General features: G+C 39.4%; 1 protein-coding gene and 1 long non-coding RNA gene across 2 annotated transcripts in view; one reads left to right on the forward strand and one right to left on the reverse strand.

Annotated features, from left to right (window-relative positions):
• The window catches only part of KLF13 (KLF transcription factor 13), a 49,155-nt gene extending 26,631 nt beyond the window's left edge, over positions 1-22,524 (forward strand). The window contains exon 2 of the mRNA XM_075208120.1: positions 18,223-22,524. Within this exon, the coding sequence (XP_075064221.1) occupies positions 18,223-18,515 (293 nt within the window). The 3' untranslated portion in view covers positions 18,516-22,524. The remainder of the gene's footprint in view (positions 1-18,222) is intronic.
• LOC142151969 (uncharacterized) lies at positions 2,640-14,274 on the reverse strand. The gene is made up of 3 exons (XR_012691272.1): positions 14,191-14,274; positions 4,940-5,040; positions 2,640-2,900 (listed from the first exon to the last, which is right to left on the reverse strand). It is a non-coding gene; the product is annotated as an uncharacterized LOC142151969 (long non-coding RNA).
• Positions 22,525-22,599: the final 75 nt, after the last annotated feature.

Genomic DNA, 22,599 nt, shown 5'->3' on the forward strand with positions numbered 1-22,599 from the left:
AACTTTACCACAGATGTTGGTGTCGAATGGCCAAAATGAACAAATCACAATATATTTTTAACATCTGACATACACGGAGAAGCACAAGGAAAAAGATAATGAGCTGCATTGTCATAGACACATATGGACATATGCTATGGATTAGTTTTATGTGTTCCCCATAGCTGCAGCTAGTGGGATTATTTTATTGGAGAACGTTCCTCTATGAACATATAGTATAGAAATGACTTGTGCTGGGGCAGAGTCAATCCTCAGAATTCCAGCATTACTGACTTTCAAAGTGATTGACCTGAATTCTGTGTAAGGGAAATCACATTTACTTTCTACAGAACGATATGCATAGGCAATTGATAATTAATTATGAATGTACACAATCATTTCTTTTGAATCCTAGGGGAGACATTATGGGGCCGCTAACCTAACCTACAAGTTCAAACCTGCCAATAGTGCCGTTCACAGTGGGAGAGTCCCATATCTGTCTTTGGAATATGGGAATGTGTCTGGGTGGCTCAGGGATGTGGTAGGTTGAGCCATAGGCATATATTGGGAAGGTGGATGTTATTTTGCTTTGTTTTGCAAGTTGCGTTGAAACCGAAGCTCGCTATTAATAGAGATGCCCGAACTTAAGGGATCCAAGTAGGCACGAGAGCCGGCTCGGTACATTCAAGCATCCTCGGATCTGAATAGAGGCAAAACGTCATTGTTGCGTTGTCGGATCTTGCAGGTTTTGTATTCCATAAGTACCTTCCTCCCCAGGAGATCTAGTGCCATTGCTCACACAGAAACAGGGGTAGCAGTGTTCTTGTCACTCTCCAGTCTCCAGTGCCATTGCTCATACAGAAACAGGAGGGGTAGCAGTGTTCTTGTCAATTGACAAAAATTTACTGGAAATGACTGGAGGTTATTGAGGTTAATAATAATGTAGGAACAAAAAAGAGCCAAATTATGTGATTTTAGAAAAAAAATCCAGATCCAAAACCAAAACACGACAATGAATATCTCTAACTATGAGGCATCGATGAAACGTAAATAACCACTCTAATACAGCAAGAACAACTTCAAGTCTCGTGTACAAATAAAGCTTTGCTTAAACACAAAAGCATAGTATATTCCCATGATAAATAAAGCACCAACTGGCATCAACAAACTGCGCAAACTGGTGTATAACTTAATCTGCATCAGCCCCTATGTGTTCTCTGTGTATATTTAGAAATAAAAATATTACAATGCACATTGTATAGCTAAATATATTGAACAATATTTATAATAAAAAGTCAAGAATGAAAAGATCAGCCATGTTAGATTTCATAAAATACTGTGCAGTGAGTAACCGAAACCTAGAAAACACAAGACTACCTGCATAAAATAAAGACAAAACAAAAGCTTAGCAAGGGCAGGAGTGTGTAGTCTGGACATGTCCTGCTCTCTTCACTAATTGCAAATGTCATATTTTGCTAAGAGTAAAGGAGTGAGACATGCCAGGAGCCTCTTTGTGGGTATTAATTTACAGTACACTGGAAAAATGTGTGTCAACCTAAAGTTGTGATTGTATTTTTGTCATATTTAATTACAGCCCTGGTTTCACTCAAATTATCATGATTGTGGTTCTTGAATTATCTAAAGAAACTTGAGAAAACTACTTTCATGATGATCTCATAATGATCTGTTTTCATGATTTATTCTTTTTGTTCTTTTTACTGATACGCAGCATTGATATTGTTATGATTAGTAAGACGTGTCTTTCCCTGTGAAGTATATTAAGCACTGTTGATTGAACTCTCTGTCAACAATAGGACTCCTTTACAAACATTGCATTTTTGCACTAAACTATGGCAACCAATCAGGCACTTGCTTTCATTGTCTAGCTTGTGTTCTACAGATAAAAACTACTTCCTTATTGGTTGCTGTGGTGAAGTGCAAATTTAGCACCTAAATGCAATGTTGGTTAATGAACCCTTATTTCATTTGAACCTAAAACACCAAATTGAATATTAGCGTTCATATATTTTTCCTTCATCGTGTATTTTAAAAAATTCGGGTGGACCATAATTAGGTGGTAGTACCCATACCAAGTAGTCATTTTCCCCTTAATTATATTATAGGAGTGTGGTGCTGTTTTAGTAGTCAGTCCCCTCCCACCATCACGACCGTATGAATTTCCCACAGTAAACCCTTCTCTGCCCAGCTAGCAGAATGACAAATATCTTTGCCTGAAACGAAAAAATTAGTTTTAAGTGGAGTTCACCGAGTTAAATTGAATGACGTTCAAATTCTGTAATGGCCCCAAAAGGCACTCATCTATTCTTACTGCTCAGGCTGTTAAGACCGTGTTGATGCCGCTCTCTAAACATCTCTGCATTCATGCGAGTAGTAAAATGTAATAGAAGTACAATGAGGTTACAGCCAAAGGGGTCACTTGCGAATCCCTGAAATAGTGCACCTACTATTCATTTTAGTCTTGCTTATACTGCGTTTGTTCCCAATTTTGAAGCACTGCTGAGCATGCTGGCACTTTCTTATTAAATGATGATGATAATAATAATATATGGTGAAGCACACTTTTGTTTTCAAGTTATCGCCATGCAAAAAGTTAAGGTTTTTGTTAGAGACCTTTTGTAATATATAAGAAATGTGGGATTTATTAATCACTTGGCAATAGGGTTTGTTCAATACAATAGGAATGGGGATTGTACAGTGTAGTGCTTATATATTACATAATGCTGTACAGAGAATATTTAATCATTCAAAACTCTCCCTGCACAGTTGAGCTTACAATCTCTTTTACCTTACCCGGCAGTTCAGCTTTAAATAGCATGTGAATAAGGTACATACATTCATATGTTGATTTGGATGATTGAAACAATCCTTTGCTTTCCAATAAATAACACGTCAGCTGCTCTCTATAAAATAAAAGGCACATCATTGTTATTATGTGCATGAACAAGGTCCTTCCTCAGTAGCCATATGATACCTGTACATGTGGCACTCATTAGGAATTCTAGAACAAGCCCCCTCTTTGCTTTATGTGTAGACTGCTTATAGTCAGAGAAATGTAATTTCTTCAAGCAGACCAACTAATTGTTAACAACCTCGTTCTTGAAATGGTCACACAGACAAAATACTGTACAACAAACTTTTTTCCACTTCACAGGAGATTATTTTTTCTGTCATCCACTGAAAATGGTGGTAACTGAACTATCCCCATCTGGGAATTATTACTTTTACAAATGTATAGTATATTCTACTATTCTGCATTCTGTTACCGAATGTATAATATGATGCAAATATTAAGGGAAAGCCGATTAAGATGTGTAACATGCTCTGGAGGTGAGGTTTAAGACTTCAGATATATATATTTTTTTTAATTTAAACTACCTGTGATAAATGATTTATCCTAGTGCGTGCTACACCTGCTTCATTGATGAGCCCCTGCATGGAAACTGCAGCTTCCTCATGCAGTGCAGACCAAAGCTAATTCCACTTATGTCCGAGCTCGATTAAGGGGGCACATGGCCCTAACACTCTGCTCTCAGAGGGCCCCTGGTACCCACTGCTCTCTCCTCTGCTGTGGAGGATCCGCTTACAATCCTACATGTCTGTACTGCATGTCTGTGGGACAATGCAAATCACACAGACGGGTATCTCTACTGGCGCTAAGAGACAGTGTTTTCTTCAGACACACATGTGACATGATGATGCGCATGCGTGGACGTGGGTGATTTAATATGTAATCCAGTAACTCACTAATCCTCTCCTCTAGCAAATGTTCTCTATAGTGTAATTTGCACATAACTTCTGCATACTCCCTGTTTTGGGTTACCAGCTGTATGAAAGGTGATCAGATCCAGAATGGCTCTTGATTGTGGCTCTCTATACAATAATTCGGGTACGTCAGTATGCAATTCAGGGCCACAGCCAGTGCTGTTCAATTTGGCTGCAATCTCAAGTTTGAAGATCTGTTCCTGTGACTTCTATATGAATAGTGTGAAAAGAACTTAAAGGGAAACTGGTATCATCTCCCACTCCCATTGGAATCCTTACAGATATCAAGGGGATTCACCCCCTCAACTGATGCCAGTGTTTAGTGTATTCTTCAGGAAAAGTAGCTTGGGGAGATTTGAATGTCACTGAGAGAGAGATGGAGTGCTGACTGAAGCAGATTGTGAAATCTCCAGCAGCTGTCCAATGCCAGCCAAAGTTTTGTTATGCCTGGGGAAGAATGGCTTGTGTGGCATGGGCCCAAGTGAGGGATGCCTACGTTTCTTGCTGCTGGTGGGGGGGAATAATCACTGTGCACAGAGTGCTCATTTTAAATCTTTATGCAAATTCGAATATATGGCTCTACATAAAAGCCATTCTCTATAGCAGGGGAAACTTCACATGGCTCCATATCAATACATGTATTTGTGCTATTAACCAGTGGCTTCTGGATCCTTCATCAATAAAAAGGTACAGTTTGCATGCTCATAATATTATTGCTCACAATAATTAATTCCATCATTATTCATTTTGGAGGGCAATGCTATTTTCTATTAGAGACCTGCAAATACCTTCTGTCTGACAAACTTTTTTATTGTCATTTATTTGCAATGAAGGGATTTTTGGCACCTTTGAGCTTACTTGACCCTAACATTGCGTTACAGACAAAATTGCATACTGAGGCCAAGTCAAAAAGAACTTTCAATTTAGGTCGTCTTAACCACATCTGAAATTCATCGGGATCCAGAAATATCCTAGTTTATGTTCACAAGTGATAAACCATGGCGTCTTCGCAACCATAACTTTGCCTTTTGGCCTGGAAACCGATATTGTTTAAAAAGAACATAACATTAAAAATAAGGTGTGAAGGGATTTTCGTTTGTCAACCCGATTTCGATCAAGCTGGAAGCAGCTTAAACTGAAAAGGAGATACACTTAAAAATAAGTTACACTACATTACCTTTAAATTGTGATGTATTTTGTTCCACACTTCCTTTAGATCAGCCTGGCAAGGCATCCTGGTCCTTGTACTTCTACAGCAGCTTAAGGGTTATAGGTTGTCTGTCTGTGTTTTAGAAAAATAAATGTATACTTTTCAACCAGATTTTAAAGTCATCTTTACTTCTGTTTAATGTAATTGTATGTTATTTGTATAGTTGTCCTCTCAAAATACAGCAATCCATAATATGTTGAAACTTTATAAATAAAGGATGATAAAAACATGTTTAAATATGTTTTTTTTTTTATCTATAGTTATCTAGAAACAACCATAACATTTATGATACACAAAACAATCAACCATTGTCAGACTAGAAGATGCAGAGCCGCGGTGCATCTGTTATGAGAGACGGCGGTATGCCGCATCCTGACGTGAGGTAGCAGCCGAACATGTGCATTAGTTACAATGCACTGTTATCTTTGTGGCATAGAGTAGGAGGGTGTATGGACATCCGCCATCTCCAAGGGGAACTCTGGCATGATTCTAGTTGTCATTTATGCATGTTCCTGGTTTGTGATATGACCTATGCTAGTTCCCAGCTAGTAATTAATTAGCAGCCTCCTGAAGCTGATTGTCAGCCCTGTCCTCCTCCTTTCTGATTTGTCCATCATAGTATTTAAGGCAGTGAGGACTGGGGCTCACTGCCCGTTATAGTTCCTGCTCTGTGCATACTTACCTGCTCCCTGCTCTGTTCCCCTTCTCTGGCTTTGGATTGATCTTGCCGTGTATGACCTTGGACCGTGTATTGGACTTTGCTAATTTGCCTGTGACCTTGATCTCTGCCTGTTACCTGGATTCGTTGTTTGCCGCCAGCCCTTACCTTTTGCCTGGACTACACCACGGCTGCCCGCTGTACCCCTTGACCTGGGCCCGTTTGGACTTTGCTATTCTTCCACCTGGCCCTTGGCTGCGCTGTGGTAGGGTTATAAACTTGTACTACTTTGAGCTTAAGACCTCGGAGCATCCGAGTACATGTGAGCAGGTTCAGCTCTACGGGAAAGGCAGCTGCTGTAGGCGAAGACCTCTGTGACCTGTTCTACAAGTTTATGACACTTATCGTCAGCCCTAACAGCATCCCAACAGGGTCTATACAAAGGTAGATATTAATAATAAGCAGTAGGCCCTTATTGTTAAGTATATATTATACAGCATATAATATATGCTGTACACAAAACAATAATATTCAGTGTAGATAAGTTTTCAGGACAGTTTGAGGAGATTCAAGGAAGATCCCAAAAGGGCCCATAGAATCACCTGGTAACTTCAAAGAACAAGTTCATACATAGTTGCCAACATTTACAAATAATTCCCAAGGGCACATTGTTGCTAATCAAGTGCATCTAAGCTCATCAAAAGAGTCTGTCTAGGTGAGCATTATAATCCTTATAATGACATGTTCTGAATTTGATTAGAATACATTTCTTTCATTTTTAAATACGCCTCTTCAACAACTATTTACCCAATAAAGCCTGTATAAAAATAATAGATAGTGAGACGTACATTAAATATACAGGCTGGGCTTACTCTGCCACCCTGTTGTCCAACATATTTTATGCAGCTTCGCTTATTGTCTTCAACTTAATTGTCACTGACTACTCCTACTGGTGCCGCTTTACTGAAGCAACCAATTGCTGACTTTGTCAACCGGGCACCTATGGGATGCTATCGTTACTGCTGCCACCAGCATGCTCCTTCACTGGCACCAGAAACCAGTTACACTTCTGGGTAATCGTTTGGTGATTGCTCTGACCCAGTGGCAGAACTACCGCCATTGTAGAGGGTGTGGTGACTAATGCCCCTGAGGTGAGGAGGGCATCTGGGATTGGTCCATATGCTGCTGGGGCCACCACTGTGCTTTTCTGAGCCCTGTTTAGGCTTTTAGTTCTGAAACCGATATTCTTCCAGAACCTGATGTTCTTCCACAAACATAGCAAATAACAGAGTGCTTGTGGTGTAAATAAATATTAATTGTTGATGTTATCACTTCAGATTAAGAAGAGTCCTAAACATCTTGGAGTACAAAGACACAGCTGCTCAAAGCTATGCACACGTTTCTTGCACGTAAGCAAAATCTACTTTACACATTAGTATTCTTAGTCATGTGCCTACAGGTATTTATAGACTCGGCATAAAAAGAGCTTAAGGGCCATGTTGACAGGCCATTGACTCACTTATGCAAACCACAGTCTGAACCTCTGAAATCAGACGAAAGCTTTTTTTTCCTCCTCTTGGTTGAACCGTTTTGCTGTGAGAGGAAATGTGTCACACCCTTCTCTCTTTAAACCTCCCCCACTTTCTGCAATAATGGCCACAGTCCCATCTGTCTGTTAAGGCAAAGCCAACACTCTGGTATAGAATAGGAGGCACTGGTAGAGTTATACCAGACACTGTTTAAAATGTTGATCCCTTCATCCCTGTGCTAGTGCCAGTTCAGCAGATTAGATTGTTTTTACCTTACAGCATATTTTTTTATACTCTTCCTCCTCCTCCCCTTTAAAAAAAACAAATCTTTTAGGATAAACATTAACTCCTTAGACCATGACTGCATTAGGCTTGTGGGCTTGGCAAAGTTGGTGTATTAGTTATTTACTTCCCATGGGCATAATTGGATCTGTCAGTTTTTGAACCTGAGACTGGTAAAGGAGCATTTAGGAAAAGTATATGTATATATGTATATTTTTCTTACACTTTTGCTGCAATTGTCAGTGCTACTTTTTTGCAGTTAATGTTGAAAATGAATAGAGGCTATGGGCTAGATTTACTAAGCTGCGGGTTTGAAAAAGTGGGGATGTTGCCTATAGCAACCAATCAGATTCTAGCTGTCATTTTGTAGAAGGTACTAAATAAATGAAAGCTAAAATCTGATTGGTTGCTATAGGCAACATCCCCACTTTTTCAAACCCGCAGCTTAGTAAATCTAGACCTATGTCTCTCCCTCTGTGCCTCAGGACAGACCTATGACATCCTTCCTGTAATGTGACTTTTTAAAAAAAAAAAATCTGAAAAAGGGTTATCATTTGATGCATATCCTGTACCATCTAAAAGCATAAATATTGCATGAGTATTTTAGTATACAGTACATGAGAATAAAGAGGTGTTCAGCAACTATTCTAGTTATTGTGTGCCACAATAAATAAGTACGTTATTCTCTCTGTGGTCAGACTCCACTTTCGATAGATGTTCATTACGGTGTTTCATCAACATCTACGGTCTCCTCTCAGGATCAGGATCACGCAACCTACAATCCCACACTAACTGCATGTTAATGTTACTACTTGAAAGACTTTAAAGTTTGTGTTTTGATAACGGGATTTGTGATTATTATAGTTGTGACGAAACGAGTTTGATAACACTGTAACCAGCCTGTCCCTCGTTTCTCACATAATGTGGATTATAGCAAGTACTTTTTATAGCTATTGCTTTTGTTCCCCAGCTCAACAGACTACAACTGCAGTATCTAATTACATGTGTATAAGGGGACATTGTTGCTCATTGTAAATATGTATATTGTATTTTATATTGATGATGTGGCAGTGAGGTTGTTATTCATCGTCCTTAAAAATTGAAGCCAGGTGGGTTATGGGTAAAGATCAGGTGATGTCCAGGAAACAGGTGAGGGGCTGGAGCTGCATTCATTCTCACCCCTCCTTTCTCTACAGGAAGCATGGAACAGCTGGGGGACCCTGTGACATCACAAAGTATTGTGAGGGGTTAATTTTAGGAGGGACTGACTGCTACCCTATCTTTGGAGGTGGGGCGGCCAATTAGTATCCATTGTTCTCCATAGGACTAGTCCAGACGTTTTGTCTGCATCCCAGCAGGGGGCTTCTGTGGAAATGCAGCTCATCTCCACTCCCCTCTCCAAACCCCCTAGCCTAGGACTCACCAATGTTTAACAAGGAGAGGCCCAGGGGTTTGCCCAGTTAGGGGAAAGGACGGTGGAAATTTGACCCTAGATATAAGGATATAAGGAGCCACTCTGAGGGGGGGGGGGGGTGATATTCATTCTGGCATTTGATTCATGGAAGGTGCAGTGTAGTTGGTTTTCAGTTTTTGTTCTCTACCAATGGACTACAGCTGCAGCTAAAAGAAGCACTCCATGGGTCAGGACATCCAGGTGACTGTAGCTCCTTAAGCTAGTGGGGTAACGGATAGATGATGTGGTAAGCCTGCCTGGCATTTATTTACTGTGTGTACATAATAATCTAGTGTTGTTTTTATTACAATAAATGTACTGTTGTACTTTTTTTAACTGCATTTGCCTGAGTGACTAATAAGAACCTTAGAAGGTACTGGGTAGGCTTCCCTGGCCTAGGAAGGCACCCGTTGATGGCCAGCCAGAGGGAAGTGGTTAGAAATGTAGCTGTATATAGGAATCTGTGCTTAATATTAACTAGCATCTGAACATCATGTACATTTGTAAATACATGACAAAGGGCCAAATTAAATGGGATGTATGCATATATTTTTTAAATAGTTGTTGGAATTACATATGGACTAAATTATTTCACTTCACGTCTGTCATATATAAACTTGCATGTGTGGATTTTGTGTCATAGGTACAACATTTATTTTGGCTACAATTTTTATTTAAAGGGGTTGTCTAATGAAGAGTACTATAGGATAGTAAATGTGGATGGCTCCTGGTTTCAGTTGGAGACGCCTCCTATTTGCTACACAGTGGTATAGCTGATTATACTAAAATGGTGTTGTTCAAAAATGGGTAACCTCTCTAAACATACCTCCCAACATTCTCTATTGGAGATAAGGGACACAATGGTAAACATTCCCACAAAAAATGCTTCTTTCGCCAAGAAATCAAATTGCTTTTCGACAGACCATGCCCCTTTCAGATACTTAAATCCTTGACTGTCCTGGGAAATTAAGGACTTGTCAGTATGTTTAGTGTGGTAGCCTCAAGAAATGTATCTGCTGATTCTGCAGCTATGACAGACATTCTTGTTGGCCCAGGCCAAATAAATATGACCTATGATTCTTTAGCCTAGAACATACTTGCCAACTCTCCTGGAATGTCCGGGAGACTCCCGAAATTCGGGTCAGTCTCACAGACTCCTGGGAGAGCTGGCAAATCTCCCGCATCTTGCTTTTGCTGTCCCAAAATTACTAGTTTGCCGCGCCCTCCCGCCACGCCCCTCTCCCGGAAAAAACTTGCCCAAAGTAGGCAAGTATGGCCTAGAAAGAGTGACTCTTAGGGACAGATTCAATTTTGCGCAAGGTGACTCTGAACCACGCACATATTGCAGGAAATTACGCTAAGAAATCTACGCTCATTTTTCTGCGCAGCTCTATGGAATGCAATGATAAATAAGCGGAAACTTCTGCAAAAAGTCCTACACAATGTGCCCCTGCAGACTGTTCTAGAGACACATCGCTTCACCTCGCTTCAAATTGATTCTGCACCTTAGTTCATACCTCCCAATTCTCCCTATTAGGACCACCATGTCCCACGGGCTGGATATTTGGGGCCTATATCCTGTTCACTGCTGCTCAGCATAGTGTCCACAGACTGCAATCACACAAAGTGTCTGTACTTGCACAAAGTGAAATCACACATACACTTGTGTATACCCATGAAAAATACACATTTGCGCAGAACTTTTACATAGCTACTTTGCCATTTTTCCGCTTTGTAAATCATACCATCTCCTATGATACCTTTCCGATAACTGTGTTTGTTGCAGTCTATTTTTCAGAAATTAGCATGGTATGTTTCTCATACTACATTTTGTGGTCTATTTATTAAACTAGTGCATTGTTAAACAGTAAGCATCGCTGCAATGCATATTGAAACACAGCTGCAATTTACTATAACGGGGAGCTCCAGCCATGAACTTCCTCATACACAAAGTAATTGAGGTCTCCACCGCATAGGGTTTCACCCAGCCGGGGATCATGCAAAGCCATTCTGGCTTCAGTAGGCCCCATAGAGACAGGTAAGATAACGTCATCCTTACTAACAACGCAGTCCCATAAAGTTCTATAGGAACTGCGGTAATCCATGATAGTAGTTTAATGCATTAGAAGTGCATTATCCCCTTCATAAATTGTGCGATGGCCGTTGTCTAGAGTTTTCTGCGGGTTTATGGCAGATTGCAGTGTCATATATAGACCCCTTTTTATTTTCTATGCAGTTATAGGCCAGCCTGTAGACACAGGAGAATTCCATATGAATTCAAGTACAAGTGTGAACAAACTCTTTACTGGAAACATGGCTTTAGGTCACAAACAAATATTATTGCAGTTATTATGCACTGTTGTTTGCCTCAATGCATTAGCACAATCTTTTTTTCATTTTGCTGTATGTGGTTATTATGTGTTTTTTTACAATAACATCATACTAAGTTCTTATGGAAACTCACTTTGATTTTGTACTGTAGCAGCCATACATTTGTGGAGTAACCTAGCTGTAGGACTTAAAAAGCAATTAGGTTGATACATGATTGCAGCAACTCATCACCCGAGTGAGGTACTATTATTTACTATGCTGCTTAAGGTCTGACAAAAACAAATTGCCAATATCTTACATTTACCATGCAGTTTCCAGCTTTGCTTTAGTGTAACTACAATTTACTTATCCAGGAATTAAATACTCTTTATACAATTATGACATCATTATATCACCTGGATAATGGAATCTCCAGGAACACATTTTTTAATGTATATTTAATGAGCTCACATTGGCTACTAGAAATCATAGGCACAGCTGAAAACCCAGAAACTGTCATGATTTGGCACTCACAGGAAGCCTGAATCAGGTCCAAAAATGAAGTTCAATTGAGGTCAACAGCAGTTACAAGAATAAGAAGTCTTGTTAGTGCCTCTCATGGCTGTTATATTTATTACAGGCATGAAAGGCACTAGCAACCAAAATCTAAATGAAGTTTACACACACACACACACACACACACACACACACAATGGGTCCATGTCCCTCCCCCCCACACACTCACACATTATGCTGCCATGTCCCCCCTCACACACATACATTATGCTGATATGTCCCCCTCCTTTCACACACACACACACACACACACACACACACACACACACTATACCCCCCTTCACCCAAATCACGTGTGTAGACCCTGGATTAACATTTCCTTGCTCATTTCCATATATACACATTGGTCAAAATGGAGATTTAGCAGTGGTGGAATGGAAAATTCAAGTGATTAGCCAGCGGCCACCTAGGCCCCCAGAAGCTTTTGGGACTATGCTTTTTTTGTAAATTACTTTTAGATGTTTTTTTTAACACTGTAGTAAAATACAAAAATGTGTTAAATGATAATAGTTGTTTCATAAAGTGTTAAAAATAATATACGCATATTAATATGGGAAGTTACAAGATGTTTAGTACTCATTGATGGTGACAGTAACAACTTTGTAAATATTATTACCTTTTTAACTGCTGAATCAATCAGCGGTTAAGTGAGTAAATTGTATCTAAAGAAGTACAATGTAACAGACAGTGAAAGACCATTTGCTGAGGGTCCCTCAAAGGCAAAATATCTGTTTGATTTAGTGGCTCCCTGTTTTATTCATAGCTTCATTTAATGGATATAATTAATGTCTGAAGTCCTCTAAGAAGATGTTTAGAGATGTAAGCCATTACTTACAGGTAGTTTATCTACAGGTTTATACATAGCAGAAACTCAGCAGTAAGAACTCTCATATGTATGAAGCAATTATCAGCCCATCACTGAAGCCTCTCCGAGTAACATAGATGGTTTGAACTTAGGGGAGCACACTAGAAATCTGTACAGTGTCAGAAGCTAAATTTCTTGATGCTTGCTCGAAGTCATCCGTACCGCACGTTAATCAAAAGTAGCTCCTCATAGGAGAGTTGATAAGAAAATTGCAAAGTAGATCTGATAGGCAGGCACATTTGTAGAAAGCGGCTCCACACAGCTTATTCAGTGATAGGAATGTTGGAGCAGTGCAATCATCTCTTCCTGATGTGTATTTGCATTAACAATTGCAGAAGAGTCTCTGCAGTGTTGGGTAGTATTGGAGAACAGGTCTGTTTATGACGTCATTGTGTGCGCACAGATACTGTTTTGTTCAGCAGGATGTCTTAACACAGTCCTAGTGCTTTGTGTTAAATACATATTGAGCGAACTTCTCAATATTGCACTTCTCAATATTGCAGAAGCATTCAGGGGAAAGGTGCAATGGGCTATAGGACATGGAGAGTGCCATATACCAGCTGAATTCGACCACTGTGTCTGTATAAAGATATATATATATATATATATATATATATATATATATATATATATATATATATATATATATATATATATATATATATATATAAAATTATACAAATACACACAGATTAGCCACTTTATGAGGTACACTTGGCAGTTGCTCGTTAATGCAAATATCTAATCCTCCAATCATACGGCAGCAATTCAATGAATCAAAGCATGCAAACATGCTCAAGAGGTTCGTTTTTGTTCAGACCAAACACCAGAATGGGTAAGAAATGTGATCTAAGTGACTTTGACCATGGAATGATTGTTGGTGCTAGATGGGGTGGTTCTACAGTGGGCACAGGCTCCCCAAAAGGGTGCAGTTGAAAATTTGAAAAGTTGCCTGGTCTGATGAATCTCAGTTTTTGCTGCGACATGCAAATGGTAGAATCAGAATCCATGGATCCATCCTGCCTTGTGTTTTCTTGTCACACATTGGTACCGTAATACATATTGACCATGCTTAAATGCCACTGCCCATTTGAGTATTATTTCTGCCCATGTGCCTCCCTTTATGGCCACAGTCTACCCATCTTCTAATGACTACTTCCAGTAGTATAATTCGCCATGCCTCAAAGTACACATCATCTCAAGCTGGTTCTACAAACATAACAAAGCATTCAGTATACTCCAATGGCCCACCATTACCAGATCTCAACCCTGATAGAGCACCTTTGGGATGTGGCGGAACAGCTGAAAATTCTTCTTGCTGCTATCATGTCAACATGGACCAGAATATCTTAGATGTCTCCAGCACCTTTTTGAATCCATGCCACAAAGAACAGACTATTCTGGGGGCAAAGGGTGGTTCCAGCCAGTACTAGAAAGGTGCACTTAATAAAATGGCTACTGAGTGTATTTATGGTGCCACACGTTGTCCCTTCATTGCACACTCTCATGCCTCTCACTACCCCCACATTGATCCCTCTCTCATACCTCATATTGTACCTCTCATTGGTCTCTCTTGTGCCTGCCTCTTTCTCTCCTAAGTGTGAGCCTGAGCCTGTATTACATCTTAGCCGTCAGATTCTATAAATAAAGATATACAGAGCAGATGAAACACTAGCAATAGCAATAAGGCGGAGGATGGTAAATAATACAAAGCAGAGAGATAACTGCAGAATACACAAACAAGATGCTAATACGCACAGCAACCAATCCGATTTTGTTATTTTTAATGCAATTTTTTGTAAAAGGTAAGCTCACATCAAATAGGTTACTATGGGCATCAGCAGCACTTTTACTTTACACCAAATTCCATATAAATAGGTAGCACTTATGTTCTACTTACTGAAGAAGGACCTGTTACTAAAGCAGTTTACAACTTACAAATAATAATTTATTTTCTAAGGAAACTAGAGCCTCCTTTGGTGAGAAGGACCCTGGTCTATGTGGATATGAGGAGACTGAATAAATACTATGACAGCTGCCATAGAATTCCCTATGGGCTGACTGCTCTGCACTGACGACTGTAAGCTACCATCAGCCAGCCAACACAAACTATTCAGACATTAACATGATGGGTTCCCTGCCCAAGCAGGGTCACAAATCATTCATTCTGGGGCGTCAAATCGATGTCACTGTTGGGAACATTAGCAGCTTTCTGCTGACCAACCTGACAATGGATGACTGTGCTGCAGCCTGGCTAACCTCATGTGTGTGGCTAACCTGCAGTGAAAATGTGGTGTAGGGGTTTCAGGGAACAGGCAATTATGAGTGCTTACCTACTGCAAGGTGGTTGTGGACATGCCACAAATCACATTATCAGGTACCTCTCATCTCTATGAGAAACACAGCATGACAACTTGAATTGCATCATCCTACCCCTGCCACTCCACTCACAGAGCTGAGTGAGGCTTGATGACATGAATCCCCCCCCCCCCCCCCACACACACACACAAACATCTCTTTCTACCTTCCCATCTCCTGGAAGCAAAGTAAGAAAGTAGGCAAGTATGTATATCTACAGTTATTTTCTCATACTCGCAAACATTTTAGTCACTGCAGTGTCCTGGGGGCGTGACCACAGGAACCACATTATTAGGCCCCACACCCTCTGCTAAACATCTCCATTTTTGGCCTATTACACCAGGGGGGCGGGGCCAGGATGACACAATTCTCTGTTTATTGTGCATCTAAGCCCCATCCCCACACACTTCATTTAGGATGTGGGAGACCAGGGCATGTTCTCCCAATGTTCTCCGGCACATTCCAGGAGAGTAGGCAACTATGTATTTACTACATTTCTCACATACTTGCCAACTTTGGCAGCAGGATCTCCAGGAGGGAGCTCCGTGATGGGGTCGTGGCCATGCAAATTGCGTCGTTAAGTCCTGCCCCCTGCTACACTGTAACAATTTCTGCCTATCACACCAGGGGACAGGGCCAGGGTGACACACTTAGCTCTGCCCCCACCACTTTACCAACGAAGAGGGCAGGGTGCAGGAGGTTGCCCTGCTCTCCCGGGAGTACGGGAAAACTCCCAAAAATTCAGGAGTCTCCCGGATAGTCCGGGAGAGTAGGCAACTATGATCTTTCAGCTTTACTCTCCTGTACATATCGCTTAGTTACATGTGGAATCACTTCATATAAGATCTGACACTTTTGCTTTGTGGGATTGTCACTTTACTGGACATTTCTGCCTCTACATAATGATAGTCACTGCAAACACTCCCTCTCAACAAGTCCAGGATGTGACATTCATTCCAGCCGATGCATTATATATTTGAGGGGGCTTTTTTTGTTTTGTTTTGCTTTTTTTAAATTGATGTAGGTGTCTCACGATATAGCAAGCACCTTTACAGACCTACAGTAAGATTGTGTAAGCAATATGTACTTCATATGAGGCAACACGGTACAACCTTTAACTCCCCTTAGGCTTAGTTCCTTTTAAGTGGTTCTTCGTCTTCTACTTTCTATTTTACTTTCAGTGTTCAGAGTTACAGTTAGCGAGATGGTGAAATTTAAAGAGAACCCTGATAGAAGACTGAAACCACATCCTTTATTGGAGACAGAGTCTGACTGTAAACATTATACAAAGCCACACAAGTACTTTGAACGCAAAGCATCTGGTATATCTATTCAATGCCACAAACTCTGCATTCCTGGCTGCTCACCAATGTTTACATGTGTAACTGAAAAGTACCGGATAGGTGTTACCCAAAACTGCACAAAGTGTTTGCATAGGTGTTAGATTTTGTGGTTTAATCAGCATCATTAAAAAAAGAGAGAGCGAAAACGAACAGTCAGCAAATAGATTGTTTTCTTAAGGTGTGTTCACATTTACTTATGGGAAGACATGAACAGAAAAGATAAAAATATAACATTTTTGTTTTGAAGTGACAAGACTTATTTTATTTTGAAATTCAAAGTATGTTCTGAATACCAATAAAGCACAAAGAGACTTGTATTAAAGCATTTTAAGAACTTTTAATCGTGATAGCAAACTTTTTATGTAGATGCTGGATCAGTGTTTTTTTTTATTAGGCCTAGGATTGGTAAATGTATGGGGAATTTTTAGATGTTGTACAACTGCAAATTCCAAGAACCCTTACATACACATAACTTTTAAAAGTCTAACTTTTAAATGCAAAGGTGCCGAAGATCGGTGCTGCGGAACAGACCTTAAATCGGGACAACCCGTCTAAATAGGCACAGTTGTGATGGAGGTTTGTGTGGTCTGTCTTGTCTACATTTTTTTTATTTTGAAATATATGTATGGAGGTGTGGGGGGAAATGAGAAAGCGAGAACAGATTTTTGCACATGTACCAACTTATTACTCTTTCCCTCCAGGAGACACCGGAGGGGAGGTAAAGTGTGAGGACAGAAGGGGGCGTGGTAAAGTGAATTGAGTCATTTTGGCCCCACCCCCATGCTGTAATGACACAGAAGCGGGGCCAAAATGATGTGATTCCCCCGATCCACTTCACTAGGCAGTGGGCAGGATGCGGGAGATTGGCCTGTAGGAGTCTGGGAGACCTACCCAATATATTTTGAGTCTCCTGGACATTCCAGCTGAGGGGGCAAGTATGGCTTCATGTGTATGTAGAGGAGTTACCTGCCAATAGCATCACTCCAAATAGCCTTTGTTTGGGAATATTAGATCATGGCTAGAGTGGATGTATGGGGAGGGGAATGGGGGATCTGAATAAGGATGTGGCTTAATTTGTCCTTATTTTCCAAACGGGGATGTTGGCAGATGTGACAGTGTGTTGAAAAACTGAAGCTCATCTATGAGATTTTGGTCTGCTGTGTATTGTGCCATAAGCTGTTTCCTGTGTTTATTTGCCTCTAGTTAGCATTCCAAATGAAATTATAATTGTTTTCTTTCTTAACCTTTTATTTGGCATGCATTGAAAATTTCTAGGAAAACTTTTTTTTTGCAGCACTTTATTCATATACCATCTAGTGATCAATATTGTAAGTTCTGAAACAACTGACTACTGTAGACACACATTTAGATGTTGCTTGAGAGCACCTCTGCCAAGGAAAGGATAAACCATTATTAGATATAAGTAATATTAAATGCATGTTGATTGAGGGCAACATTGGTTAAATTCCCCATACAGCAATTAGATATATTCCACTAGCTATCAATAGTTATTGTCATCATTATAAAGAATGCAAATTTTAAGTCTTTAACCCATTGTCATTTCATTTAGTCTTGATAAAACTATAATGCTTAGTTTTAGCATGTATTAGTTTCTATTCTGATGAATTTCTACAATATTGTACCTAGCTATTGCCTTTAATTCCAATATTGTATACCTTTTTATAATTACGGTATTTGTTAATACATTTACTACTTGGTACTAGTTCCATATTTCTGAGTCTATTTTTATGGCTTATATATGATATTACAAATAGACAGCATATGCCTCTTATAAGATCCTTTCTGTTATCATATCTGAACAATGAACCTGATATATGTTCCCTGACACTAACAACCTGCTTACTTGTTTTCACAGGTGAGAGGCCTTTTGAATGCAGCTGGGAAGAGTGCAACAAGAAATTTGCCAGGTCAGACGAACTCGCTAGACACTACCGCACTCATACCGGAGAGAAGAAGTTCTGTTGTCCTATCTGTGAGAAGCGTTTTATGCGTAGTGACCACCTGACCAAGCATGCCCGTCGCCATGCCAACTTCCAACCTAGCATGCTTAAAGGGCGAGGGGGAATCAGCTCAAGAAATGGCTCTGTCAGCGACTGTAGCCGCTCTGATGCATCTAGCCCAGCTATTAGCCCAGCAAGCTCCCCTTAAGTCTACTTGCACTGGACATTAGCACTTTGCCTCTGCTAATGTGGAAACACTTTGGGAAACGAACATTTTCTTACCTGCATTTAACTTTTTTTTTTGTAATTTTTTTGATTTTCATTTTTAAGTGGTTTGAAAAATGCTTATTTTAAACTAATAGAACAAATACCGGTTACTGATATAAGGAAAAACTTCCATAGCTCCTTTGTACTTGTTTTTCCAAACATTCTCGGCTGCCTTTCTCTTGGATTTCCAAAATTCTATTAATCTATTTTGGATCTCCAGAATTATACAGGTTATTCTGTCCTGGATCTTCAGAATTCAGTACTTCCTCCGTTTTCTACCTCCAGATTTCCACAACCTTCTGTTTTATATACACAAATATATCCATATCTCTATATAAGTCCATCAACCTTAAGTGTCTCCAGAACTATGAGTCTTTCTGTACAGGATCTGAACTGTATAAAAATGTATCTTTTTGTATCTGAAAATCTCCAAAGTCCACCTCTTGCAAACCCAGTCTCTAAACTGATATACAGTAAATCCTGTTTGTCTCAAATTCATCAAAATCTTAATATATACTTCCAGAAGGACAAAAATGGTATAAAAAAAACTATATTCTTCACCTCAGGACTCAATAAACTTGCACAACAAGAGCATTTGGCCACAGCTTACAGTTCAACAATGTTGAATCTCACCTCTTCTTCAATATCCCCCTCTCTCAGGGATTGTTCACTTGTTCTAAGAGTACAATGAAGTCACACCTTTACTGCAGCCTTATACTATGTGAGGTTCTACTTTTTTTTTTTTTGCACTCTGTTTTGTTTAGCATCTGCACAAATGGGAAGTGCCAGTCCTGAGATGCAGAGTCCATTTAGTGTCGTGGTAATCCTGGTTTGTTGCAAATAACATTGATTTAAATACATATGGTTTTTTTTCTTAGTCTTGTCAATATGTCGCACACATATGCGACTTGTGTGTATGATTTTGTTCAGTTTTGTGGCTATTTTAAATATCAGTATAATTTAGTATTTTTTACAGATCTTCGATAATACTTTCATAATGCTAAAGGGCTATACTCAGGGGCCCAGTGGCAAAATTGGAGGGGGGAGGCAATACTGCTTTATCTGCTCCAAAAACATTGCTCTGCTCTTCTAGGCAGGCGTGGGGTCAGGTACATTGTTAGGCGCATGCTCGGTGTGGCCAGGTTTGGGCTTTCAGTTCAGGAACTTTAATCCCAAATGGGACTTCACTGCATATATTGCAGCCTCTGTGCGTGCTCAGAAGAGCAGATCAGGAGCCTCCGATGCGGATGGACCAGCAACGTCGGGCCCCATAGCAGCCGCATGGACTGGCTGTACTCTACACTCTATAATGAGCATTATATTCATTTCAGTTTAGTATGGATTCTGTGCAATTTCTTTCTTATCAGGTCATAAAAAACAGCACCTCTTACCAAGTCACTTGTGATAAGTGCCTGAGAAAGCAGCACTACCTGCGGTAAAGCCACCATGGTTGCCAACTGTCACCAGATTAAGTAAAAAAATAAGTAAAAGGTCTTTGACACCCTGTTGACACTACTAAATACGCAGAGCATGCGCCAGTTCAGTGGTTCTATGTCTGATCTTGATATAAACCATAATCCATATTTCCAAGCCCTGACTTCCTTTATTCTCTGAATGCTACAGTTTTCAGATTGTGATAATTTTTGAATTACAGGCATAAAGTGTAAGTAAAAATGTTATATTTCAGTAAATTTGCATAAATATTCAGTACAAATATTGCTGGCAACACTGAAAACACTTAATTGGTCATTTCCATTGCAGCTTACCTTAAAGTATTTATGGGCTTACTTAATAAAATGGCGTTTCCTGTAACCACTAATCGCAATCAGATTCATGCTGTAATGTTGTAATTCATTTTAGAAAATAGAAGCAAATTTCTGGTTGCTATGGGTTACAACACATTTGTGTACATCATATTATTAAATAAGCCTGTCAATCTTTGACATAATTCAGATGACTACAATTTATTGCATCAAATAGTACTGCCTACTCACTAATTTATTCAGATGGGTCTGGGAAGGTGGTGGTACTTCATTATATGGTGCATATAGTCACTGATGCAGCCATACTAACTGTCCAAGGGAAGCAGTGCATTCTGGGACAAGGCAAGCGTCAGTATTTTCTCATAACTTGAGTTAATGAAGATGAGCAGAATTCTGACTACATCTGTATCAAATAGGGTTTTTTTTATGCATAAAACTATCAGCTTCACTACTTACAGGTATTGCACTTTGGGCTTTTGAGTGTGTTTGTTTATTTCTATATATAAATATATATGTGTGTATATATAAAGCTATACATATAAGAAACTAAACTGCAATACGGTTTTGTAGCAGGATCTATGAAGCCACAGTTTTAATTCTCTGGTTTTCACCTATCCATAACATTGTACCACTCTGAGGTTTTAAAATGGGACCTTACTTTTTGGTTTATTTAGAAAAATATGGAAAAGTAATAAAAAATATCTATAGTTAATGTGAAGTGCTTAGAGCCTTAACGTTTTCCTATTTCTTTCTGTGTTGGAAATATATTTGTGAACCATGTGTTTCAGTCAGGGAAGATGTAGTAACAATACAGCATTATGGTGTACGTCATATAGAGTATATGTGTAGTACTTCTAAACGACCACTAAACCTATAAAACAAAGCTTCTCAAATATGAAACAGACCTTTATACATTTGCAAATATGATGGATGGATATTAAGTCAAATATTGAGGAACAAAAGGTGTAAAATATACAAAAACCACAAGAGGTAGGTTACACTATTGTTTTCTCTGTCTTCCACGTATGAGAATGTGTTTTATATAGAATAGGCATGTACCTACCTATAGAATTTATGACAGTATGTTACTAAGCCATGCATATACCTCACAGCATTTCTGACTTTGGACAAATAGACCACACTGCTGTTCGACTAAAATGCTCTATGTCATACCTGCCTACTCTCCTGGAATTTCCTGGAGGCTCCCGAATTTTGGGGATTCCTCCCAGACTCCAGGAAGAGTAGACAGACCTCCCAGACCCTGTAAAATTCACGGCATTGAATAACGGGGGGCAGGGCTTAATCACATCATTAAGCCCTGCACCCACTATTCAATACCGTGAATTTTTGTATTTTATGGTAGGGACGGGGCTATCATCAACAACAACATTTATTTATATAGCGCCAGCAAATTCCGTAGCGCTTTACAGTGATGTAATGATGTCATCACGCCCCCTCCTACCCTCTGTCACATGATCTGTACTCCGATCTCCCGGAGTACAGATTTAAAAAGTTGGCAAGTATGCTCTATGTACACACTCATTTCGGGTGAGACTATGGCCTTATTGTAAACTAGCCCTCATTTGTCCTCCAAAAATCAGAACTGTTGGAAAATTTAAACTATGACAGAACTTTAAAATATTTAATCTTGTTAACGGTAACTGGCTAACCATTCTAAGGGGTAGATTTATCAAACCTTCTAAAACAAAAAGTGGAGTTGTTGCCCTTAGCAACCAATCAGATTTTATCATTCTCTAAAATGTAATGGATAAATGACATCCAGAATATTTTTGGTTGCTATGGGCAACATCTCCACTTTTTCTTTAGAAGGTTTGATAAATCTACCCCTAAAATTCTTCATAAAAAGTTTCAATTGACTTCTTTTAAAGTTTTTCTCACAAGCCTTACACACAGGAGGAGTGTTGAGCAATGAAAACATTACATTCCAGATGAAACTAAAGATATATCTGACATGTTCCTGAAATGTTTATATTTTGCAAATGTTAACAGTAGCTGTTTCATATGAAGATACTTGTATAATACGTTTAGTCTTCCTTTGAAGGTCATTGCTTATTTGACACCCTGAACTGTATACTCAACCATTCCTAAAACCTATTCCATTAGCCAAACCAACAAATTGTGACTTCAAAAGCTAAATACTTATAATAAAACATAAATGGGATTGTACATTTTTGTTTGCAAGCACATCTTTTTGAAGTCTTAAATATACTTAAATATGTAATATAAAATGTTTAATACTTA

The sequence above is a fragment of the Mixophyes fleayi genome, chromosome 4 (genome assembly GCF_038048845.1).
Source record: "Mixophyes fleayi isolate aMixFle1 chromosome 4, aMixFle1.hap1, whole genome shotgun sequence".
NCBI lineage: Eukaryota > Metazoa > Chordata > Amphibia > Anura > Limnodynastidae > Mixophyes > Mixophyes fleayi.